Source organism: Gymnoscopelus braueri (assembly GCF_963280865.1).
Source record: "Gymnoscopelus braueri genome assembly, chromosome: 11".
Lineage (NCBI taxonomy): Eukaryota > Metazoa > Chordata > Actinopteri > Myctophiformes > Myctophidae > Gymnoscopelus > Gymnoscopelus braueri.
Window position 1 is genome coordinate 33528756 of NC_137613.1, and position 17245 is coordinate 33546000.

A 17245-nucleotide genomic window follows, 5' to 3' on the forward strand; every position below is an offset into this window, starting at 1 on the left:
CAAAGAAAATGGTGCTTATGAGGATAGACTGCATCCCACAGCCTGGAGAGACTATTGCTCTGTGACTGGCTAATTAATTGTAAGGCCAACAACCAGCATCCCATTATAGCCTGGAGGGATAATTGCTCTGCGATTGGTTAGTTCGCTGTTAAGCCGACCGGCTGAACAACGGTGCATCTTCCTCAGTCAGTCAGTCAGTGATATTTGCATTTATATGACTGGCCCTGCTGTCATCGTTCAGCTAAAAAGATATAGTGCTGCTGTGTTAGCTACTCGTTTCACATCAGTAATACATTCATTGTTACTTTTGTGTTATTGTTTGAACATGTTAGACAGATGGATAAACATACAGAAAAATACATTATACTTGGTCGATCATTTGGAAGTAAGAGTTGCCTTTCTAGATCCTGTTGCCTCCTTTCACGTGTGTGTGTGTGTGTGTGTGTGTGTGTGTGTGTGTGTGTGTGTGTGTGTGTGTGTGTGTGTGTGTGTGTGTGTGTGTGTGTGTGTGTGTGTGTGTGTGTGTGTGTGTGTGTGTGTGTGTGTGTGTGTGTGTGTGTGTGAGAGTCAGTCAGTCAGTCAGTCAGTCAGTCAGTCAGTCAGTCAGTCAGTCAGTCAGAGAGAGAGAGGTTGTGGTGTTTTCTTCGGTATTAGGCGAGTGAGTCATGCCAGGGTCCGTGCAGAGAGCGCGGGCCTGACTGACAGCCCTTCATCATTATCACACAATGGGCACACAGCTGCCGTGGCAGACAGCCAAGAGACCCTGTAGCAAATAGAGGTCATGTGCACCCATCCTGGCTCAAAGAGACCCAGTTTCCTTATGGATGGAATTGAAAGATACTAAAGCCTGAGTTACACTTGGTAGCACATCTAGGCAGCAAAAATAGCAGATAATACACAAGTTCTTGTAGATCTGCTATTTTAGGTGCACGACACCAGCATGCAATGAGAACAAATCAGGCTTGATCCATCGAGCAGTGTGTAGAAAGAAAGAAAGAAAGAAAGAAAGAAAGAAAGAAAGAAAGAAAGAAAGAAAGAAAGAAAGAAAGAAAGAAAGAAAGAAAGAAAACTGTATATCGGTCAGGCAGGTTGAAGGGTTGACTTATATATGTTTTGTGATTTGAATGAGATTTGTTGAGAAACAGCTGACCCTTTCATTTGCAACAGAAAAGGAGATTGACTTTATCATCCAACTGGAGATGACGAATCTGTAGAAGAAATGTGACAGGACACAAGTCAGAAAAACACACCATAACCAGGAAGACAAAAAACAAAAACAAAAAAAACTTTAGTAGCAGCATAAATATGATCAAAAGCCATATCAGCGTAATATCTTCCCCAATGGTTCCAAAGACGTACATCGTGATCATACCAAAGAACCAATTCAGATGAGAAAATGTCAACGTTCATAATGAATTAGGTTGTTCCATTCATTAACACTCCTCACTGATTTTGGAGTGATGATTTCTTTGCCTTATATGCAGCCGTTAATCACTGTATCCAAATTTGAAACTCAGGTGGCGTTTGGTCCAAATGAAATCTATCATTTCCTCAGTGAGTGTGGCCGTGGCAAAAGGCGAAGAGCCTTGAAAGCACTGGGAGAACGAGTGCAGTCGGGCACAGCCTCCTCATTTGATGTTATTTAGCAGACGCTCTTATCCAGAGTGACATTCAAAGTGCCTCCGAATGTGTGGTGTTCACGGCTTCCCAACTTGCATACATTTTCACTAGTAAGCTGCAGTAAGCAACAGGTAGGAAAAAGTAGGGCGAACCAGTACTCTGTACCAGTGACTATACCACTACCTGTCCCAATTCAAGCATTGTCTGTAACGACTTTGTTGTGGTCTTGCATGTTAACATAACCACTTAAGCCCTATGTACTTTGTTGCATGTCGAATAACAAAAATAGCCATCTACAAATTCGCAGCGTGTTGCATTGTAAGATATTGTGAGCTTGTAGATGGACTATCTTCACTATTTTGCTTTTATTTAGAAAATTCTGAAATGTTTATTGAAAAAATATGAAATGTATAATTTCTATAAAGACTTGCCCAAAATAGGAATAGAATAGAAATACTTTATTAATGCCCGAAGGGAATTAAGAACCACAGCCGCTCTCATCAGCAAATCACCTCCAAGGCAATACAAAACCAAAGTTGCAATAACCAACGAGAGCAACTGCAGCAAGCTGCCGACCTGACCGACGCCTGCGCACAAGCCAGAATAAAAGAGGTTAAGCACATTCAACTGCTATATCCACCAAGAATGCAAGATCATAAACCCAATCTGGGTCATCCAACTAACCACTGGCTTCCCTTTCTCGTTCATGAATAGTCTAATATCTATATGTAGCCTAATTGAAAGAAACGTTTGCCCTAACTTCAGTGTGGCAATGCAGGCAAAATACATTTCAGACAAAAGAGCATCAGATAGCTGATGGTTGACTCCCTTGGCTCTAATAAATTAACTGTTTTAATTACTACCCTGCTATCATCCATTTTCAGGCCTTTGCTACATAACGCCTCGCCTCAAACTCCTCGGTGACCGTCAAAGGCGCATGGACACCACAGATAACTGTTCCCAATTGCGCTTCATCAGTCACGTCTATGCTCTCATCAACTGCAATAATATAAATAATGTGACTATTTCAGAGAGTGTTGAGTGTTCTCAAATTGTCCTATGAGATACTTTGGTGCCCTTAGAGAGACACTCAATGAAAGCATATTAACTTTCCTGTTAGGAAAGCACCTGCCAGATGTAAAGTGGGGTCCCTCCCACTAGGTGCTTACTCACAATGGGTACTTTACCTGCCACCTAATTTTTTTTTTGATGAATGGCAGGTTTTGCCGGTATGGTAGTGGCAAGATCAGAGAGAGTGGCTGCCACACACAGAGAGATGATTATTATTATTATTATTTTTATTCTTCAAAAGTATCCCACGGGCTGGATTGGACTCCCCTGGGTTATGAGGGTCCTGGGCAGACATTGTGGCTGCAGGCGGCGCAGTGCAGCCTCTGCAGTGAGAAAACTATACAAGCATTTGTTTAGTCAGGGGGGGGGGACTCTGCAGCTCTGGGAGGCTCCGGGAACCCTCAGGCTTCTGGGGATTCTGCCCAGAGTTTAGTCGTTGTCAGGCATTACTGCATGCTCCTTCATTGTACATTTCCTGTCCTGCCCCAGATTCTCAGTGTCTTCGCTGAAGATGGAGATTCAGGCTGTGTTGTTGCTGAGTCACCTAGTGAGAGCTGCCAGTGTTGTTACTCACTCTCTCTTAACCCACTCTCTCTTACCCCCCGTCCAGGTTAGACAGTTTGCAATGCCAGGGGGAAAGTGAGCAATGAGAAGATAAAATGCTTTGTGTGACTTTGGAGACCTATAACACCAAGGGACATGTCTCATCACATAACAAGTCTTCCCAGAAAACTCCAAACCTGGGGGAGTTGACCTTAAAGGACTATGCACGTTCAATCAGGCTATTGGGAATCGCAGCCCAGAGTTGACTTGAGACTTAGAGTACAGCGGCTAAGCTCCCATTTTTTAGCAAATCGTGCACTTCTTGTAAGAAGCATGAAACTTTCAGCATAGTTAGTATATGCCATAATGTTCATTTTTAGACGTGGAGGGAAGTCAGATTTGACCTCTGAGGACCGTGAGAGGTAAAAATCCAAAATGGCCGCTATTCCATTCCAGATTTGACCTCTCAGAGGCCAAATCTGACTTCCCTCCACATCTGAAAATTTATATTATGGCATTTACTAACTATGCTGAAAGTTTGCTAAAAAAAAAAAAGGTGCACAATTGTATTGCTAATCCGCTGCACTATTATGAGTTGTTTTTGGAGTAGTTACATTTTGGAGTAGGCACATTGGCGTCAGACGCAAATTGAAAAATGTCCAGGGCGCAGTGCATGTTTTCCCCGCCTGCATGTGTTTGATATTTTAGGGACTTAATTGCCATGTGCCCATGAAGAAGGAGGGTGCATTAGGGGGGGGTGTTGTTTGCATGTCAGAAGTGTACTGCAATTTTGGAGTCAACAAGAACCAGTATTTGCCCCGTCTGCTGCCCTCCTGCTTGAAACGGGTCTACCGGCATGTAGAGAGGTTTCACTTTGGTATGAATATGTTTATTTCAAGCATTCTAAAGTGGTTAAAGGCTTGTATCCTACACAACTGTTGTGCGCCTAGACAGAGACTATAGGAGGTAATAATATTTGCATACTGGAGGGTTCTTCTGTGGAAGTTACTGTACACACAGCACACTGCTCTTAAATGTAATGAAAAGCGATAATTTGATTGGTCTTGATTGAATCCACCTGCAACACACCCACTGACAATATATTCGCTTAATCAACTTCAAATTTATTTGTCCCTGAAGGGCAATCGGTTTTGCAGCACTGAGTGCAACATAAAAGACAAACAAACATGAAATCACATTAGTAAGAGTAGCACAGACTCAGCAGCACTGCATCAATGAACAAGCAAAGCATAATCATCAGAACAGCAATAAGAACAATACAATGATAACTAACCTGTCATGAAGTATGACCAGCGTAGCATTACAATAATAAAAATAGCAAATACATCAACAGAAATCGTCCAGCGGCAAAACGTAAACAGAGATCAGCATGATGGGTGAGCTACCTCTTTGTCCCTACGTTAAGGAGGGTAATGGTGGTAACTGTGGGGATGAATGAGTGTTTGTAACTATTTTGTCTTGACTGAGGGGAATCGTAAGTGGGTGCCGGAGGGTAAGAATTGAAGCTCCTGATGAAGAGGGTGGGTGTAGTCAGACGAGATGGAATTTAGAGCCAGATTGATATATCGGTTTCGCCGATGTATCAGCCATTATTTGACTTTTTTTTATGCCATTGATATCGTCAATTATGCAGCTGGTGTGTCCCGATCTACAAGCTCTCAACACGTGGCAATGCGACGTGTTGTAAGCTTATAGATGGGCAATTTAAAAAATGTCTTCGAATAACTGGTTGAGTTTATATTTAGATATTTAGATTTACTTGTTCATAGTATAATTACATTTGAATTCTTTTCATATTATGAAGTTTTGTAATTTGTAAAAGGTATTTGTGTTTATTTTTATTTAGTTGCTTTTAAGTTAAATGTTCTCAAATACAAACTTGAATCAAATCTCACTTTTTCTTTTTGCAAAACATTGGTAATGAGTGGTCTAGGATTCTCCAAAATTGGGCTCGGCACGCAGTATCTGACAAATCTGGCATCAGTCAGGCTCTAATGGAATTCGCCCGCTTCACCACCTGACAGTCATACAGAACAGACAGGCCACTCTGCTGGATACCTATGATCATCCAACCCATCTCACCACTCTACCACAGCTACTCCGCCCTTCTCCAGTCTGGAAAATGTTAAAAAGAATCCATCACCACACCTCAGCCATGCTGTTGACTGTGCTTCATGCTGGTTCCCTGTTTCCCCCAAAATAGGGCCCTTAGATTCTCCCCAGACTTACAGTACGTTGCGAAAAACAGGACACTGGGCTTAGACTCCTGTGCCGTGAGACTTGATTTGCTTATTACTTAACTTACTTTAGACCTGATTTGCCTCAAGACACAAGAAGAAGGAAAAACTCATTCAGATTTGACCCAGTAGAACTCTGGAGCAATAGTGTATTCAAAGAACAGAGCAAGTTGAAATGTTTCAGTGTCACAGCACACAGGTATACTGTTAGTTTAGCCTTGATTCGGAGTAATCTTGGTAACTGCCTGGGCACTGCCAAACTTCAGTTATGGAGATGGGCAGAGCTGGAGATAGGAGACCTGTTTCCAAAACTTGAGGCTTGACTTGAACTTGCTGCTCTGCCACAGACTATGCACTAATTCCTCTAATTGGCATTATTCACAATGTTTACATTGTACAGATTTACATTGTACAACTTATTTTTGATAGTATATTATTTAGACTGATGCTAGGTTATGGTTTAACTGTGATCCCAGTTTAATGAGCAACGATACTGTCTCTCAGAATTTGACGTATGCGTTTACCTTGCTCATAGAAAGTCGCTCTGGATAAGAGCGTCTGCTAAATGCCTGAATTGTAAACTGCATGTTAAATATGTCCAACAGTAGCAGAGTCTTAATTGGAGTGTTGCTGGGTTGCTAGGCTGCCGGGATCATACAGCTTTTGAGACGGTTTTAAGTAGTTTGTTTACTCGTTTGTATTCCACCCTAAGTGCATGATATTGATTTACCGCCTTAACAAATACAATCAAACGCAAAGCAAATGAAATCATCAAATAATATGGCTCAGCCATGATGCGGTAGCAAACCGTATCAACGATGGCGGATTTAATTGGGGCATTTCATTCAAGGAGTGATTTGTTCCATCCGTCGCCTTTTCATCTGCATCCGTCTATTGTTTTCCCCCCCCCCACTAATGTCTAAATGAGAGCTCAGCCCTTTCTGCTTACTTTGCTTTGATTCTCCTCTCTCTCTCTCTCTCTCTCTCTCTCTCTCTCTCTCTCTCTCTCTCTCTCTCACATGCAAAACTCACCTCTAACTCTGATCTCATTCCTCCATCTCTGCAGTGATAAACTGCGGCGACCCGGGGGTCCCGGCCAACGGTGTGAGGCTGGGGAGTGACTTCACGTACAACCACAGCGTCAGCTACCAGTGCACTCCAGGTTTCACCATGGACGCCGACCGGGCCTCCACGCTCTTCTGCACCAAGGACCGCACCTGGAATGGAACCAAACCCCAGTGTAAAGGTATTATACACACGAACGCGGTGGAGATCGTAATCTGATTATACTCCTGGAAGTACAGTGAATGGGAAGGAAGGAACAAAAAGTTCTTTGTGTTCCTTTTAAGCCACCGAGGCATTCTGAATAATTATAATTTCCCTCAGCTTCGATATTCATTCTGAAGTAATGGTCCCATTATGTAACCCTCTATAAAGAAATCAAAGCAGAGAGCACCCCAGCTGAATTAAATAACACCCCAATGTAGGTCTTCTCTTTCCGATCAAAGGTAAAGTAATGCCTAATTTATAGCCGTAGGAATGTGTCCCTCGTCCCAAAATAGCCGATCCACGAGCTCACAACACGTTCCAATGCGACGCGTTGTGTGAGCGTATAGATTGGCTATTCTGGCCGCGGAACACCATCATACGACTATAAGTACAAATCAGCCTTGAGGTAATGAGAGCTCTTGCTGCACATACAACGGGTTTGTTTCTGTGTGGCGCAAGGTTATAATAGTTTGGGATTTTAGTTTAGTTTTAGTTTGTTTAGATTTCTTTTTTTCTAATTCAGTTAGTTTTAATTCGTTTTTAGAGCAGATTTGCTAGTTTTTATCAGTTTTTATTTTTGATAATGCTAATAGTTTTAGTTATTTTTAGTTTTTTTATATTAAAAAAATATATTCAGTTACAGATTAAGCTTATAAATAAATTAACAAAAACTAAGGGCATTTTGTCTATCATTTCAGTTAGTTTTAGTTAGTTTTGTAAACACACGATACAGTTTCAGTTAGTTATTAGTTAGTTATTCTAGTTTTCTTGTATTCAACGAAAATGTTTTATACATTTTAGTTTACGTTATTTCGTAATTTTTCGTTATAATAACCTTGGTGTGGCGTCCTTCCAGCCATCGTGTGTGCGGCTCCGCCCGTCATCCCCAACGGGCAGGTGGTGGGCACCGACTTCACCTGGGGCTCCAGCATCAGCTATGCCTGCAACCAAGGCTATCAGCTCTCCCTTCCCACGGTCCTCACCTGCCAGGGCCCGGGCAACTGGAGCGGAGAGAAGCCCCAGTGCTTCCGTAAGTGCAATTGACTATTCATTATATTTATTCCTTGATTATTAATAGCAGTGGTTCATATATAAATAATACATATCGTCGCTGTCGGGTGGAAACCTTTTGTACGTCCAAAACCGATCCTTTTCATTATTATTTAAAAAAAAACATTTTAAAATATTGAAAATAGACGATCTACAAGCTTACAATGCCTCGCAATGCGAGGCGTTGTGAGCTTGTAGATCGGCTATTTTCACTACTTTTGTGCGACAATCTTGCATGATGTAGGGAATAAATCTGCGAAAAAAAAATTCTAAACATGGAGATACGAGGCGACGATATGTGGCATCGTTTTTTTTTTTTTACGGTTTGTTTTGCTGACAAAACAAACAAAAAGAAGCAAAATATGAAATTTTGTTGGATGCTCTCAATTTATTAATAGTGATATGAGCATTACAATGACATGATCATCAAACATTACTTATTGATCATAATAATCTCAAACTTAATCTTCTTTCTTTCAAACTTCAAACTACTTTATTTTCCTTTCGGGTATCTTAGATATAGATTGTACAGCGGTTAAAAGAAAACAACATACAGTCAGAATACATAGATACCCAGGTCACTATAAAAAATAAATAACTACAATTAAAACTGCAGTACTTAAAAGCATAATATATAAAAATCCATATGGAGCAATACTATATGTATATAAATAATATAAATATAAATATAAATATATGCAACCTACCTATCAGGTAGAAGGGGAGTCTGTTAAATAGTTCAACGTCCTTATGGGGGGGGGGGGGGGCAGTCCGGGCTCCACCAGACCCAGGCGTTCAGCAGTCTGATGGAGGCAGGCACGAAGCTAGCTGAGCCCCTCTTGGAGAATGTCGAGGCTCTGTATCGACAGCCTGAGGGCATTAGCCTGTAATGGGTGTGAAGGGTGTGTGTGTTGTCCTCAGCTATTTGAGAGGCCTTCTTTACTGTCCGTTTCGTGTGGATACTGCTGAGTGGCTCCTGGTCCTTCCCAATGATCTCTTACCACTGATCTTAACAACCCTGTCGAGAGGTTTCCAGTTGATGGCGCGCATCACTCCAAACCATGCAGTGATGTTGAAGGTCATTATGGATTCCACAAAGGCTTGAATTCCTGAGGAAGAACAGTCGTTGTTGGCACTTAGAGTGAATACTCTCAGCGTTGGTCTTAAAGGCGAGCTTGTGGTTGATGGTGGTGTTAAGGTATTTAAAGTCCTCAACGCGCTCTATTGTCTGGCCATTTATCTCCAGGGCCCGGGGGGAGTGGGCGGTTCATGCCTGAAGTCCACCAGCAGTTCCTTAGTTTTGCTGGGGTTTAGGTCCAGGAACCACTCTGCAAACCTTTCCATTATCCCAATGATGCGAGTTAGTGGTGTCGACGATAACTGTCATCAGAGTACTTGATGAACCGCATCTCAGGGTCTGAGCTGCTACAGTCATCTGTATACAGGGTGAACAGGACTGGTGAGATGACAGATCCTTGTATTGCCCGGGTAGATACAGTTTTGTTGGTCTGGTGTCTATCTGTGAGGAAAGTGAGAATGAGGTGGGGGTTGACATTCATCCGGAGGAGTTTCTGTCCCATCAGATAAGGTTGCACAGTGTTAAATGCACTTGAGAAGTCCACAAATACCATCCTGACAAAGGACTTAGACTTCTTCAGCTGTGTGTAGGTGCAGATGCAGCAGGGTTATCAATGCATCATCCACACCTCTCTTTGCTGCTTGTATGCGAAGTGGAGTCTGTGAGCCCACTAACCTCCCTCTGTAGCTGAGGTAGAATGAGCCTTTCAAAGCTCTTTATCACCAGAGATGTTAAGGCTACGGGCGGTAGTCATTATTGCAGTCGGGTTACTTTTCTTAGGGACTTAGGAGGACTTCCATATGGTTGGTATGGAGTGTTAAGACAAAGAACGGTTAAAGAGATTACAGAAGACCTCAGCCAGCTGCTCATGACAAACCTTCAGCAAGCGCCCACTGAATGTTGTCAGGACCTGGGGCCTTATAAGGGTTTGTTCTCACCCTTCCACCTCCTCGCGGGGACTAAATGGCATTATGATCAGCTGTACTTAATGTGGGTTTCTTGTATGCCCTATATGCTTTCTTCACGTTACCATAACAGAAGTCAATTGTTTTGTTTCCTCTGGTGGCACAGTTTACATATTGCTCCATGTGGTAAGAGTCTTTTTGAGCCGACAGCTGTTGTAGTCGCCCAATGTTAAGACCGCGGCGTCTGCGGGGCATCGTTCTCTATGCGATGAACGCACGCAGAGATAGCCTCCGCTGCACGGGTGTCATTGCCAGAGGGGAGGGGGATGTAAACCAGAACAATGTTCAGCTGGTCAAATTCACGGGGGAGATATCTAGGTCTCAGATTCCCAACGAGCAGTTCGATGTCAGGTGAACAATATGACTCCCGTATTTTGACAGTTTTACACCATGCTTCATGTATGTACATACATAGCCCTCCCCTGCTTTGTTTATCACTGCCGTTACAATCGCGATCGAGCCTCTGCCTCACTCCTCCTCTCCTCTCACACCTCCTGGTTGAGCTCCGCGTTGAACTCCGCTGGTAGTCCGGTGTCTGATTGTATGATCTCATTATATCAAAACATCCGTGTAATGTCCGTAACTGATAGTCTCCCCGCATCGACAGAAGGCTTTTCCTTGTGTAGCGGATAATCCCAATTGCGTTTGGATCCATCAGCGTGATAGCCTACTAGTTCAATTGTCCCCAGGGACCACGCCAAACGCAACAGGTTGCACTTCAACAAATGTCCTTACTTAGTAGTCCATAAGTTGTTAAACTTCCCCCAGTAGTCCAAACTGACTCTTGAAGCATAAAAGACATCGGCAGGTAAACTAAAAACTAACCATAAACTAGGAGATTTAGTCCAAACACCAGAAAGACGAGACGAACACACCACTCCACCTGTCGCCATAACAGCGCCACATACACACTCTCTTTCTCTCTTTCTCTCTCTTCCTTCCCCCCTGTGTCTCTCCCCCTCTTTCTCTGTGTATAGCCGTGTTCTGTGGAGACCCGGGGATCCCAGCTCAGGGGCGCAGGGAGGATCGAGGCTTCACCTACCTCTCCTCCGTGTCCTTCTCCTGTTACCCTCCCCTGGTCCTGGTGGGCTCGTCCAGGAGGTACTGTCAGTACGACGGCACCTGGAGCGGAACGCAGCCCTCCTGCATAGGTGAGCGTGAGGCAGGGCGGTGTGAGAGGTCTTTCGTTTGAGATCACTCCGTTGATATTCTGGTTATGACTTTGATTTCCCCTTATAAATGCGACTATTTCAGGGATTGTTGAGTGTTCTCAAATCGGCCTCTCTGATAGTTTGGTGCCCCGAGAGAGGCACTCGTGAAAGCATATTAACTTTCCCGTTCAGAAAGTAACCGCCAGAGAATGCAGTGTAAGCCTCTGACTTAATTTTGCCCCTTAAGTTACCGCATTGTAATACAAGGCAAGTTTATTTCTATAGAACATTTCGGCAACAAGGCAATTTAAAGTGCTTTATACCATACACTAAGCACTTAAACCCTATATACAATTTACAATTTAGGCATTTAGCAGACGCTCTTTATCCAGAGCGCCTGACAAGCAAGGTAAACACATACTGCACTGTACATCAAATGCAGAGAGACGGCGTAGTGCCTCAGTAAACTAGGATCACATAAACCAAGAACCTTGAATCAGTCTAAACAACATAGGCTACTATAATAAAAAAAAACATCTGTACATCGAAACTATAGAAACTATAGGATACCAGGTAAACAATGAACCTAGCATCTGTCTAAATAACATGCTATCTAAATTACATTTGAACCTACCTACAGTACGTCATTGACCGCGGCCCCCCAGGCCTCCAATCCTCCATACTTGTAGATCTGCTATTTTTTTGAAGGTTTGCCTATTGTTGCCAAATGTTTGCCTATTCTGACATGCCCAGGGTAGGGTCACTAGTGTTCTAGTGGTTAAGACAATTAAGACACAGAGCATTAAGCGAGTGCAAAAGAAACCCATTATGATAGGTAGTGGATGCGCACATTACACACTTTGACAGCACATTATATAACGTGGAGATTATTATTGGTAAAGTGAAGCAGCCGTTAAAAGTTTTGCACGCGGCAATGCAACACATCGGCTCGCACCTCCTTCGCTCCCTTCTCTGTAGAGCAGATCAAATGGCCCACTGAGCAGTGCTGCCAGATTTTGTGAGAGAAATAAGCAATCAGGTCTAACAAGCCCAAAAGAAGCGACTATAGGCCACATGAGCACTTTAAACCTATACATACTGTACTGTATGTAGGCTATTTGAAAATGGACGATCTACAAGCTCAGAATGCGTTGCGATGCGACGCGTTGTGAGCTTGTAGAACTGCTATTTTAAAAAAAAAATCTTGTAAAAAAGTGACAAATGGGGAATATTTTTGAAACAACACAAATCTGGTACGGGGCTCCCTGGCACAAAATACTTTCAGATGGGGGGTCCGCGGAGAAATACATATTAATTTGGGGGTCCTTGACATGAAAATGAGAACCACTGGTTGAAACAATATTTAGGAAGGAATTCATGCAACCGGGATGGTTTACCTTTACCAGGCTACAAATAAGCAACTACACTTTCGAAACAAGGCCCAAAAAACGCAACCCAATATTTACAAGCGACTATGCAGAAAAACAAGCCCAAAGTCGCTTATTAAAATAATAATGAACATGGCAACACTGCCACTGAGCTCCCACCCACTAAGGTACAACAGCTTACATAAGTTTGTGATTGAACCTCTAATGGATCAACACAATGCGTTTGTGGGACTGGTGGGGTGATAATGTAATCGAACACATCCTTTGGCTGCAGACTTTAGTAATTGATTAAGAGGGGTTGTGTGTGGAGTGATAAGGCCTGAGAGCTTGTCATTGTGTTGTAAGCTGCACAGAGCAAGGATACAGAGCCGCTTCACATCACAGACGGGCTTTACTAATGAATCACTTTGTAGGATTTATGTCTCTCTGTGGGTGTGTGTGTGTGTTGGTGCGTGTTGCTCTATGTGTGTGTCTGTGTCCTTGAGTGTGTGGTTTTGTGTGTTTTCCTTGCCTGCTCTGTGTGTGTGTGTGTGTGTGTGTGTGTGCATACGTGTGCTTACACGCATACAGTTTGCGCAGTGTAGCCAGCATTCGTTAATTTATGACCTTCAATCATGCCTGTGTGTATGCAGCCCCAGGCCTGACTAAATATTAATTGTGTGTGTGTGTGTGTGTGTGTGTGTGTGTGTGTGTGCGCGCTCAGGCGTCCTGAGAGACATCATAAAAATAAACGGGGCACGTTTTTTTTTGCCACAGTTCACATGAAAAGATTGTGTCGTGCAATTAACACGGTTTGTCGTTACAGACCCAAGTCACACCACCTGCGGTGACCCCGGCGCTCCCCTGTTTGGGAGTCAGAACAACAGTCAGGGCTTCCAGGTGAGAATATACTTCACTATCCATTTTGTAACTCGGAGGGTGAACACATTTTGTACACTCTCACAGCTAAACGAACACCACAGGATTTTACTGTGTACTTAGTCTATCACAGGCAATGAATCGTGGCCATACATCTGCGGAGGAGATTTCATAGCGCCATACTGTGCTGATGCTGCATACGAACTTGAAAATCCCTAACTTATGCTGATTCTGGACACGAGTCATTTTCCCTGGGTTTCATTAAAGCAACAGATTGGTTACTGTGCTAGCATACTTAGTTGACAGAATCACATCAGTAAGCCCCTGTTCGCAAAATAATAAAAAAAAGAATCCTGTGCTAATGCAGCACATCTGCTCTCATTCAAACCCGAATCCATGTAACAAGTTTAGGACGGATGCAAAATGTTACACACACAAAAATCAACACTCTAAAAATCGCATTTATATGTCATACTGCTGTGGTTCAGCGTGAAGACTAAGGCTGACTTGATAACTAGGCTGTGCACATCGCATCGCATTTAGCAGACACTCGTACCCAGAGTGACCTAAAAGTGCACATGTACTGTAAGTACAGTGCAAAGAAGAACAATGTAGTGCTTCAAAGTACAGTAGCTAGGATACCAGGCGAACATCACACTAGCATCTGTCTCAACAACATGCTATTTACAGTAAAAAATTAAAAAGTTAAGCATCTGAGGTCAAGAAAGTGACATAGCATACTGTTTGTGAACAAGTAACCAACATGCAGCCACAGCCTGGATGGAAGTCAGCGATGTAGTAGTTGTAGTTGTAACAGTGAATGTGTGCACGCATGCTTACCATGTATGTAAAGCCAAAATATAACGTGTGAGTGTGTTTTTTTTAACCCTCCAGATCAGCAGCGTTGTGTTCTTCAGCTGTAGGAAGGGTTATTTGCTGCAGGGTTCCATCTCGCGTACCTGCCTGCCCAACCTCACCTGGAGCGGCTTCCAACCAGAGTGCATCGGTCAGTGTACACACACACACACACACACACACACACACACACACACACACACACACACACACACACACACACACACACACACACACACACACACACACACACACACACACACACAACCTGTCTACTACATAAATAATGATTTTATCCATCTCAACTTACCACCACCTCTGCATTGTGTCCTTTTGTCTCCATCCATCCATTCATCCATCCATCCAATCGTTGCCCTGTATCTGTAACTTTTACTGCTGTGCTGTCTCTGGCACCTGAAATTTCCCCCGCGGGATCAATAACGGTATCTTTCGATGTATCTACCTATGCATCCAGCCCACCACTGCAGCCAACCAGAGCTGCCAGCCCAGGCGGATGTGAGGTCCATAGAGCTACCGTCCCTGGGCTACACCCTGATCTACACCTGTCAGCCTGGCTTCTACCTGGCGGGGGGATCTGAGCACAGGACCTGCAGGTCGGACGGGAGCTGGACGGGAAAGCCTCCCCTCTGTGCGGGTAAGGCAATGGTTCTCAAAGTGGGGTCCGGGGACCCCCAGCGGTCCTTGGGGGAGGTTCCAGGGGGTCCTCAGCAAAATTAGTTGATATAGCATCACAATAGTTTTAACCACGTTATCCAATTATATGTTGGCTATTCAAAAATAGCAGATATACAAGCTCACAGCGCTTCACTTCGTGCCGCGCTGCGAGCTTGTACATCTGCTATCTTTTTAAATACTTGAAAAATATCGAACATTTCTCTTCTCCTCTGGGGGTCCCTGGCACAAAATATTTTCAGATGGGGGTCCGCGACACAAAAAAGATTGAGAGCTACTGGAGTAAGGGACACGCCATGGTTAGCTTCAAACAGTGGTGCTTCAACTTCATATTTTATTTATTTATTTAGTTTATTTATTTATTTAACATGAGTCATACACAGCAGAACTGTTGGACCAGAGTTGGCAATGTACTGTGACTAATTTGCATCTGCAGTCCCTGGGTTAAGAGCAATACAAGAGAGATGCAATATACGGAAAGTTAAAAATGCAAATACGTTAGCAGAAGCAGAAGCACACAGATGCGGTTTAGTTTTCAAGAATATCTTTTTATTAAGCAACTAATGCGAACAGCTGGTGGCTCATCCCCGCTCTTTTGCCAGATAGAATTCTAAATACAAAGCGCACGCGCACACACACACACACACACACACACACACACACACACACACACACACACACACACACACACACACACACAAACACAATGACCGTGCATACTTAACATTGTCTTTATTTTTTTAGGCCGAAGTCATTTCCAGCCAAGCACTTGCCTCATTCTAGGTGCTTCATCATATTATAATGTGCGATTTTCATTAGCAATGTTTATTCAAACCACTGGGTTTTGTATTGTTGGCTGGAGAGTGGTGGCTAATGTTTAGTGATAGGGGGATTCAGCTAATGTTGATGAATGGCTGTGTTAACACTTGCTCATCCTCCGACACACGCCAGAATGGGACGGCCATCCATCACACAATTAGGCCTGCGTTATGCTTAGTTGCGCGTGGGTGTCGTGCACCGAAAATAGCCGATCTATAAGCTCACAATGCGGCGCAAGCGCGACACTTTGTGAGCTTGTAGATCGGCTGTTTCCGACCAACAACCCAGGCGCGGTATAACAGGGCATTTACACGGCATGGAACCACTCATTTGTGTGGCGCACACACGCACATGCACATGCACATGCACATGCACATGCACATGCACATGCACATGCACATGCACATGCACATGCACATGCACATGCACATGCACATGCACATGCACATTTAAGATTATGAAACATTAACAAGGGGCCCAGAACCTGATTAGGCCAATGTGTCCCATTGATTAGGTTAGCGAGAAAGCACCTCTTATAAATGTCTGGGCGCGCGGTGTTAACGAGGTCTATCAGATAAATAGACTGCCATTAAGTTGCCCCGGGGCACTGGTCTCTAAATACATATAGGAAGAATAGAGTCATAGAGACTCACAATTATCTATGGTAGATGCTAATGGCTTAAAGAGGGGAAGGGCTATTCCAGAGGGGGGGTTACGTACAGTACAGTATGTGTGCTTCTTGATGGATGCAAGGGGGAGGCTTGCTGAAGTACGGCAGGCTGATGGATATTCTGAGGCTGGAGGTAGGAGAGAATGCTGGCCTTAGCACAGATGCACAGGATATTAACAGCACCTGAGGAGCAGCTCAAAGTCCTGACAGCTAATAAAACATAGGGCTTGCGTGTGCGTGCGTGCGTGCACATGCTTATGTGTGTCAGCAGTGTTTATTTGTGCCTGTGTACGTCTACATGTACACAGACGTATGCAAATACAGTGTGCTTGCATTCAACACCTTATATGACCTTTCATGCTAAATGGGTAGAGCAATTATGAGCACCATCTCTGACAGTGAAGATTCTTCAAGTTCCTTTCTGTTCTTGGAATAAATACAAGTGTTTGTGTTTTATTTTTCATTCCTCTACTTGCCTACTATCTACTTTATCTTTATCCCCCCTCCCTCTTCACCTCCTTAATCCCTCTGTCTCTCTCTTTCTCTCTCTCTCTCCCTCTTCCTGAGGCCCATATTTACAGCGCTTCGGAGATAACCTATACACATATTTTATCTGACTTAAGGTCTATTTTTGTCTTTTGCTGTTCAGCTGACACCCGTCCAAGTGGTCTGAACCCCGTGGGGACTGTGCAGGAACCTCCCACCACACTAAGAGGTACAAAAACAAACACCACTTATTGTGGTCTGCATTTCCCTCTCGTCTGGATTTCACTGACAGCGAAGACTCTTGAAGTTTTTTTTTCTATTCTTGGAATAAATACAAGTGTTTGTATTTTATTTTCCATCCCTCTACTTGCCTGCTTACCTCCCTTGCCTTCCCCCGCTGCCTCCCCCCTCCCTCTCTCATCCCTCCATCTGTCCTTTCCTCTCTCTCTCTCTCCCTCCCTCCCTCCATCT

General features: G+C 43.7%; 1 protein-coding gene across 1 annotated transcript in view; it reads left to right on the top strand.

The window, feature by feature from the left end:
* Positions 1-17245, top strand: part of csmd2 (CUB and Sushi multiple domains 2) — a gene marked incomplete at both ends in the record, with an annotated part of 387232 nt that overhangs the window by 362567 nt on the left and 7420 nt on the right. The window contains 7 exon segments of the mRNA XM_080442648.1: positions 6559-6738; positions 7618-7791; positions 10832-11005; positions 13199-13272; positions 14146-14257; positions 14582-14761; positions 16938-17003. Coding sequence (XP_080298774.1) covers positions 6559-6738; positions 7618-7791; positions 10832-11005; positions 13199-13272; positions 14146-14257; positions 14582-14761; positions 16938-17003 — 960 coding nt within the window.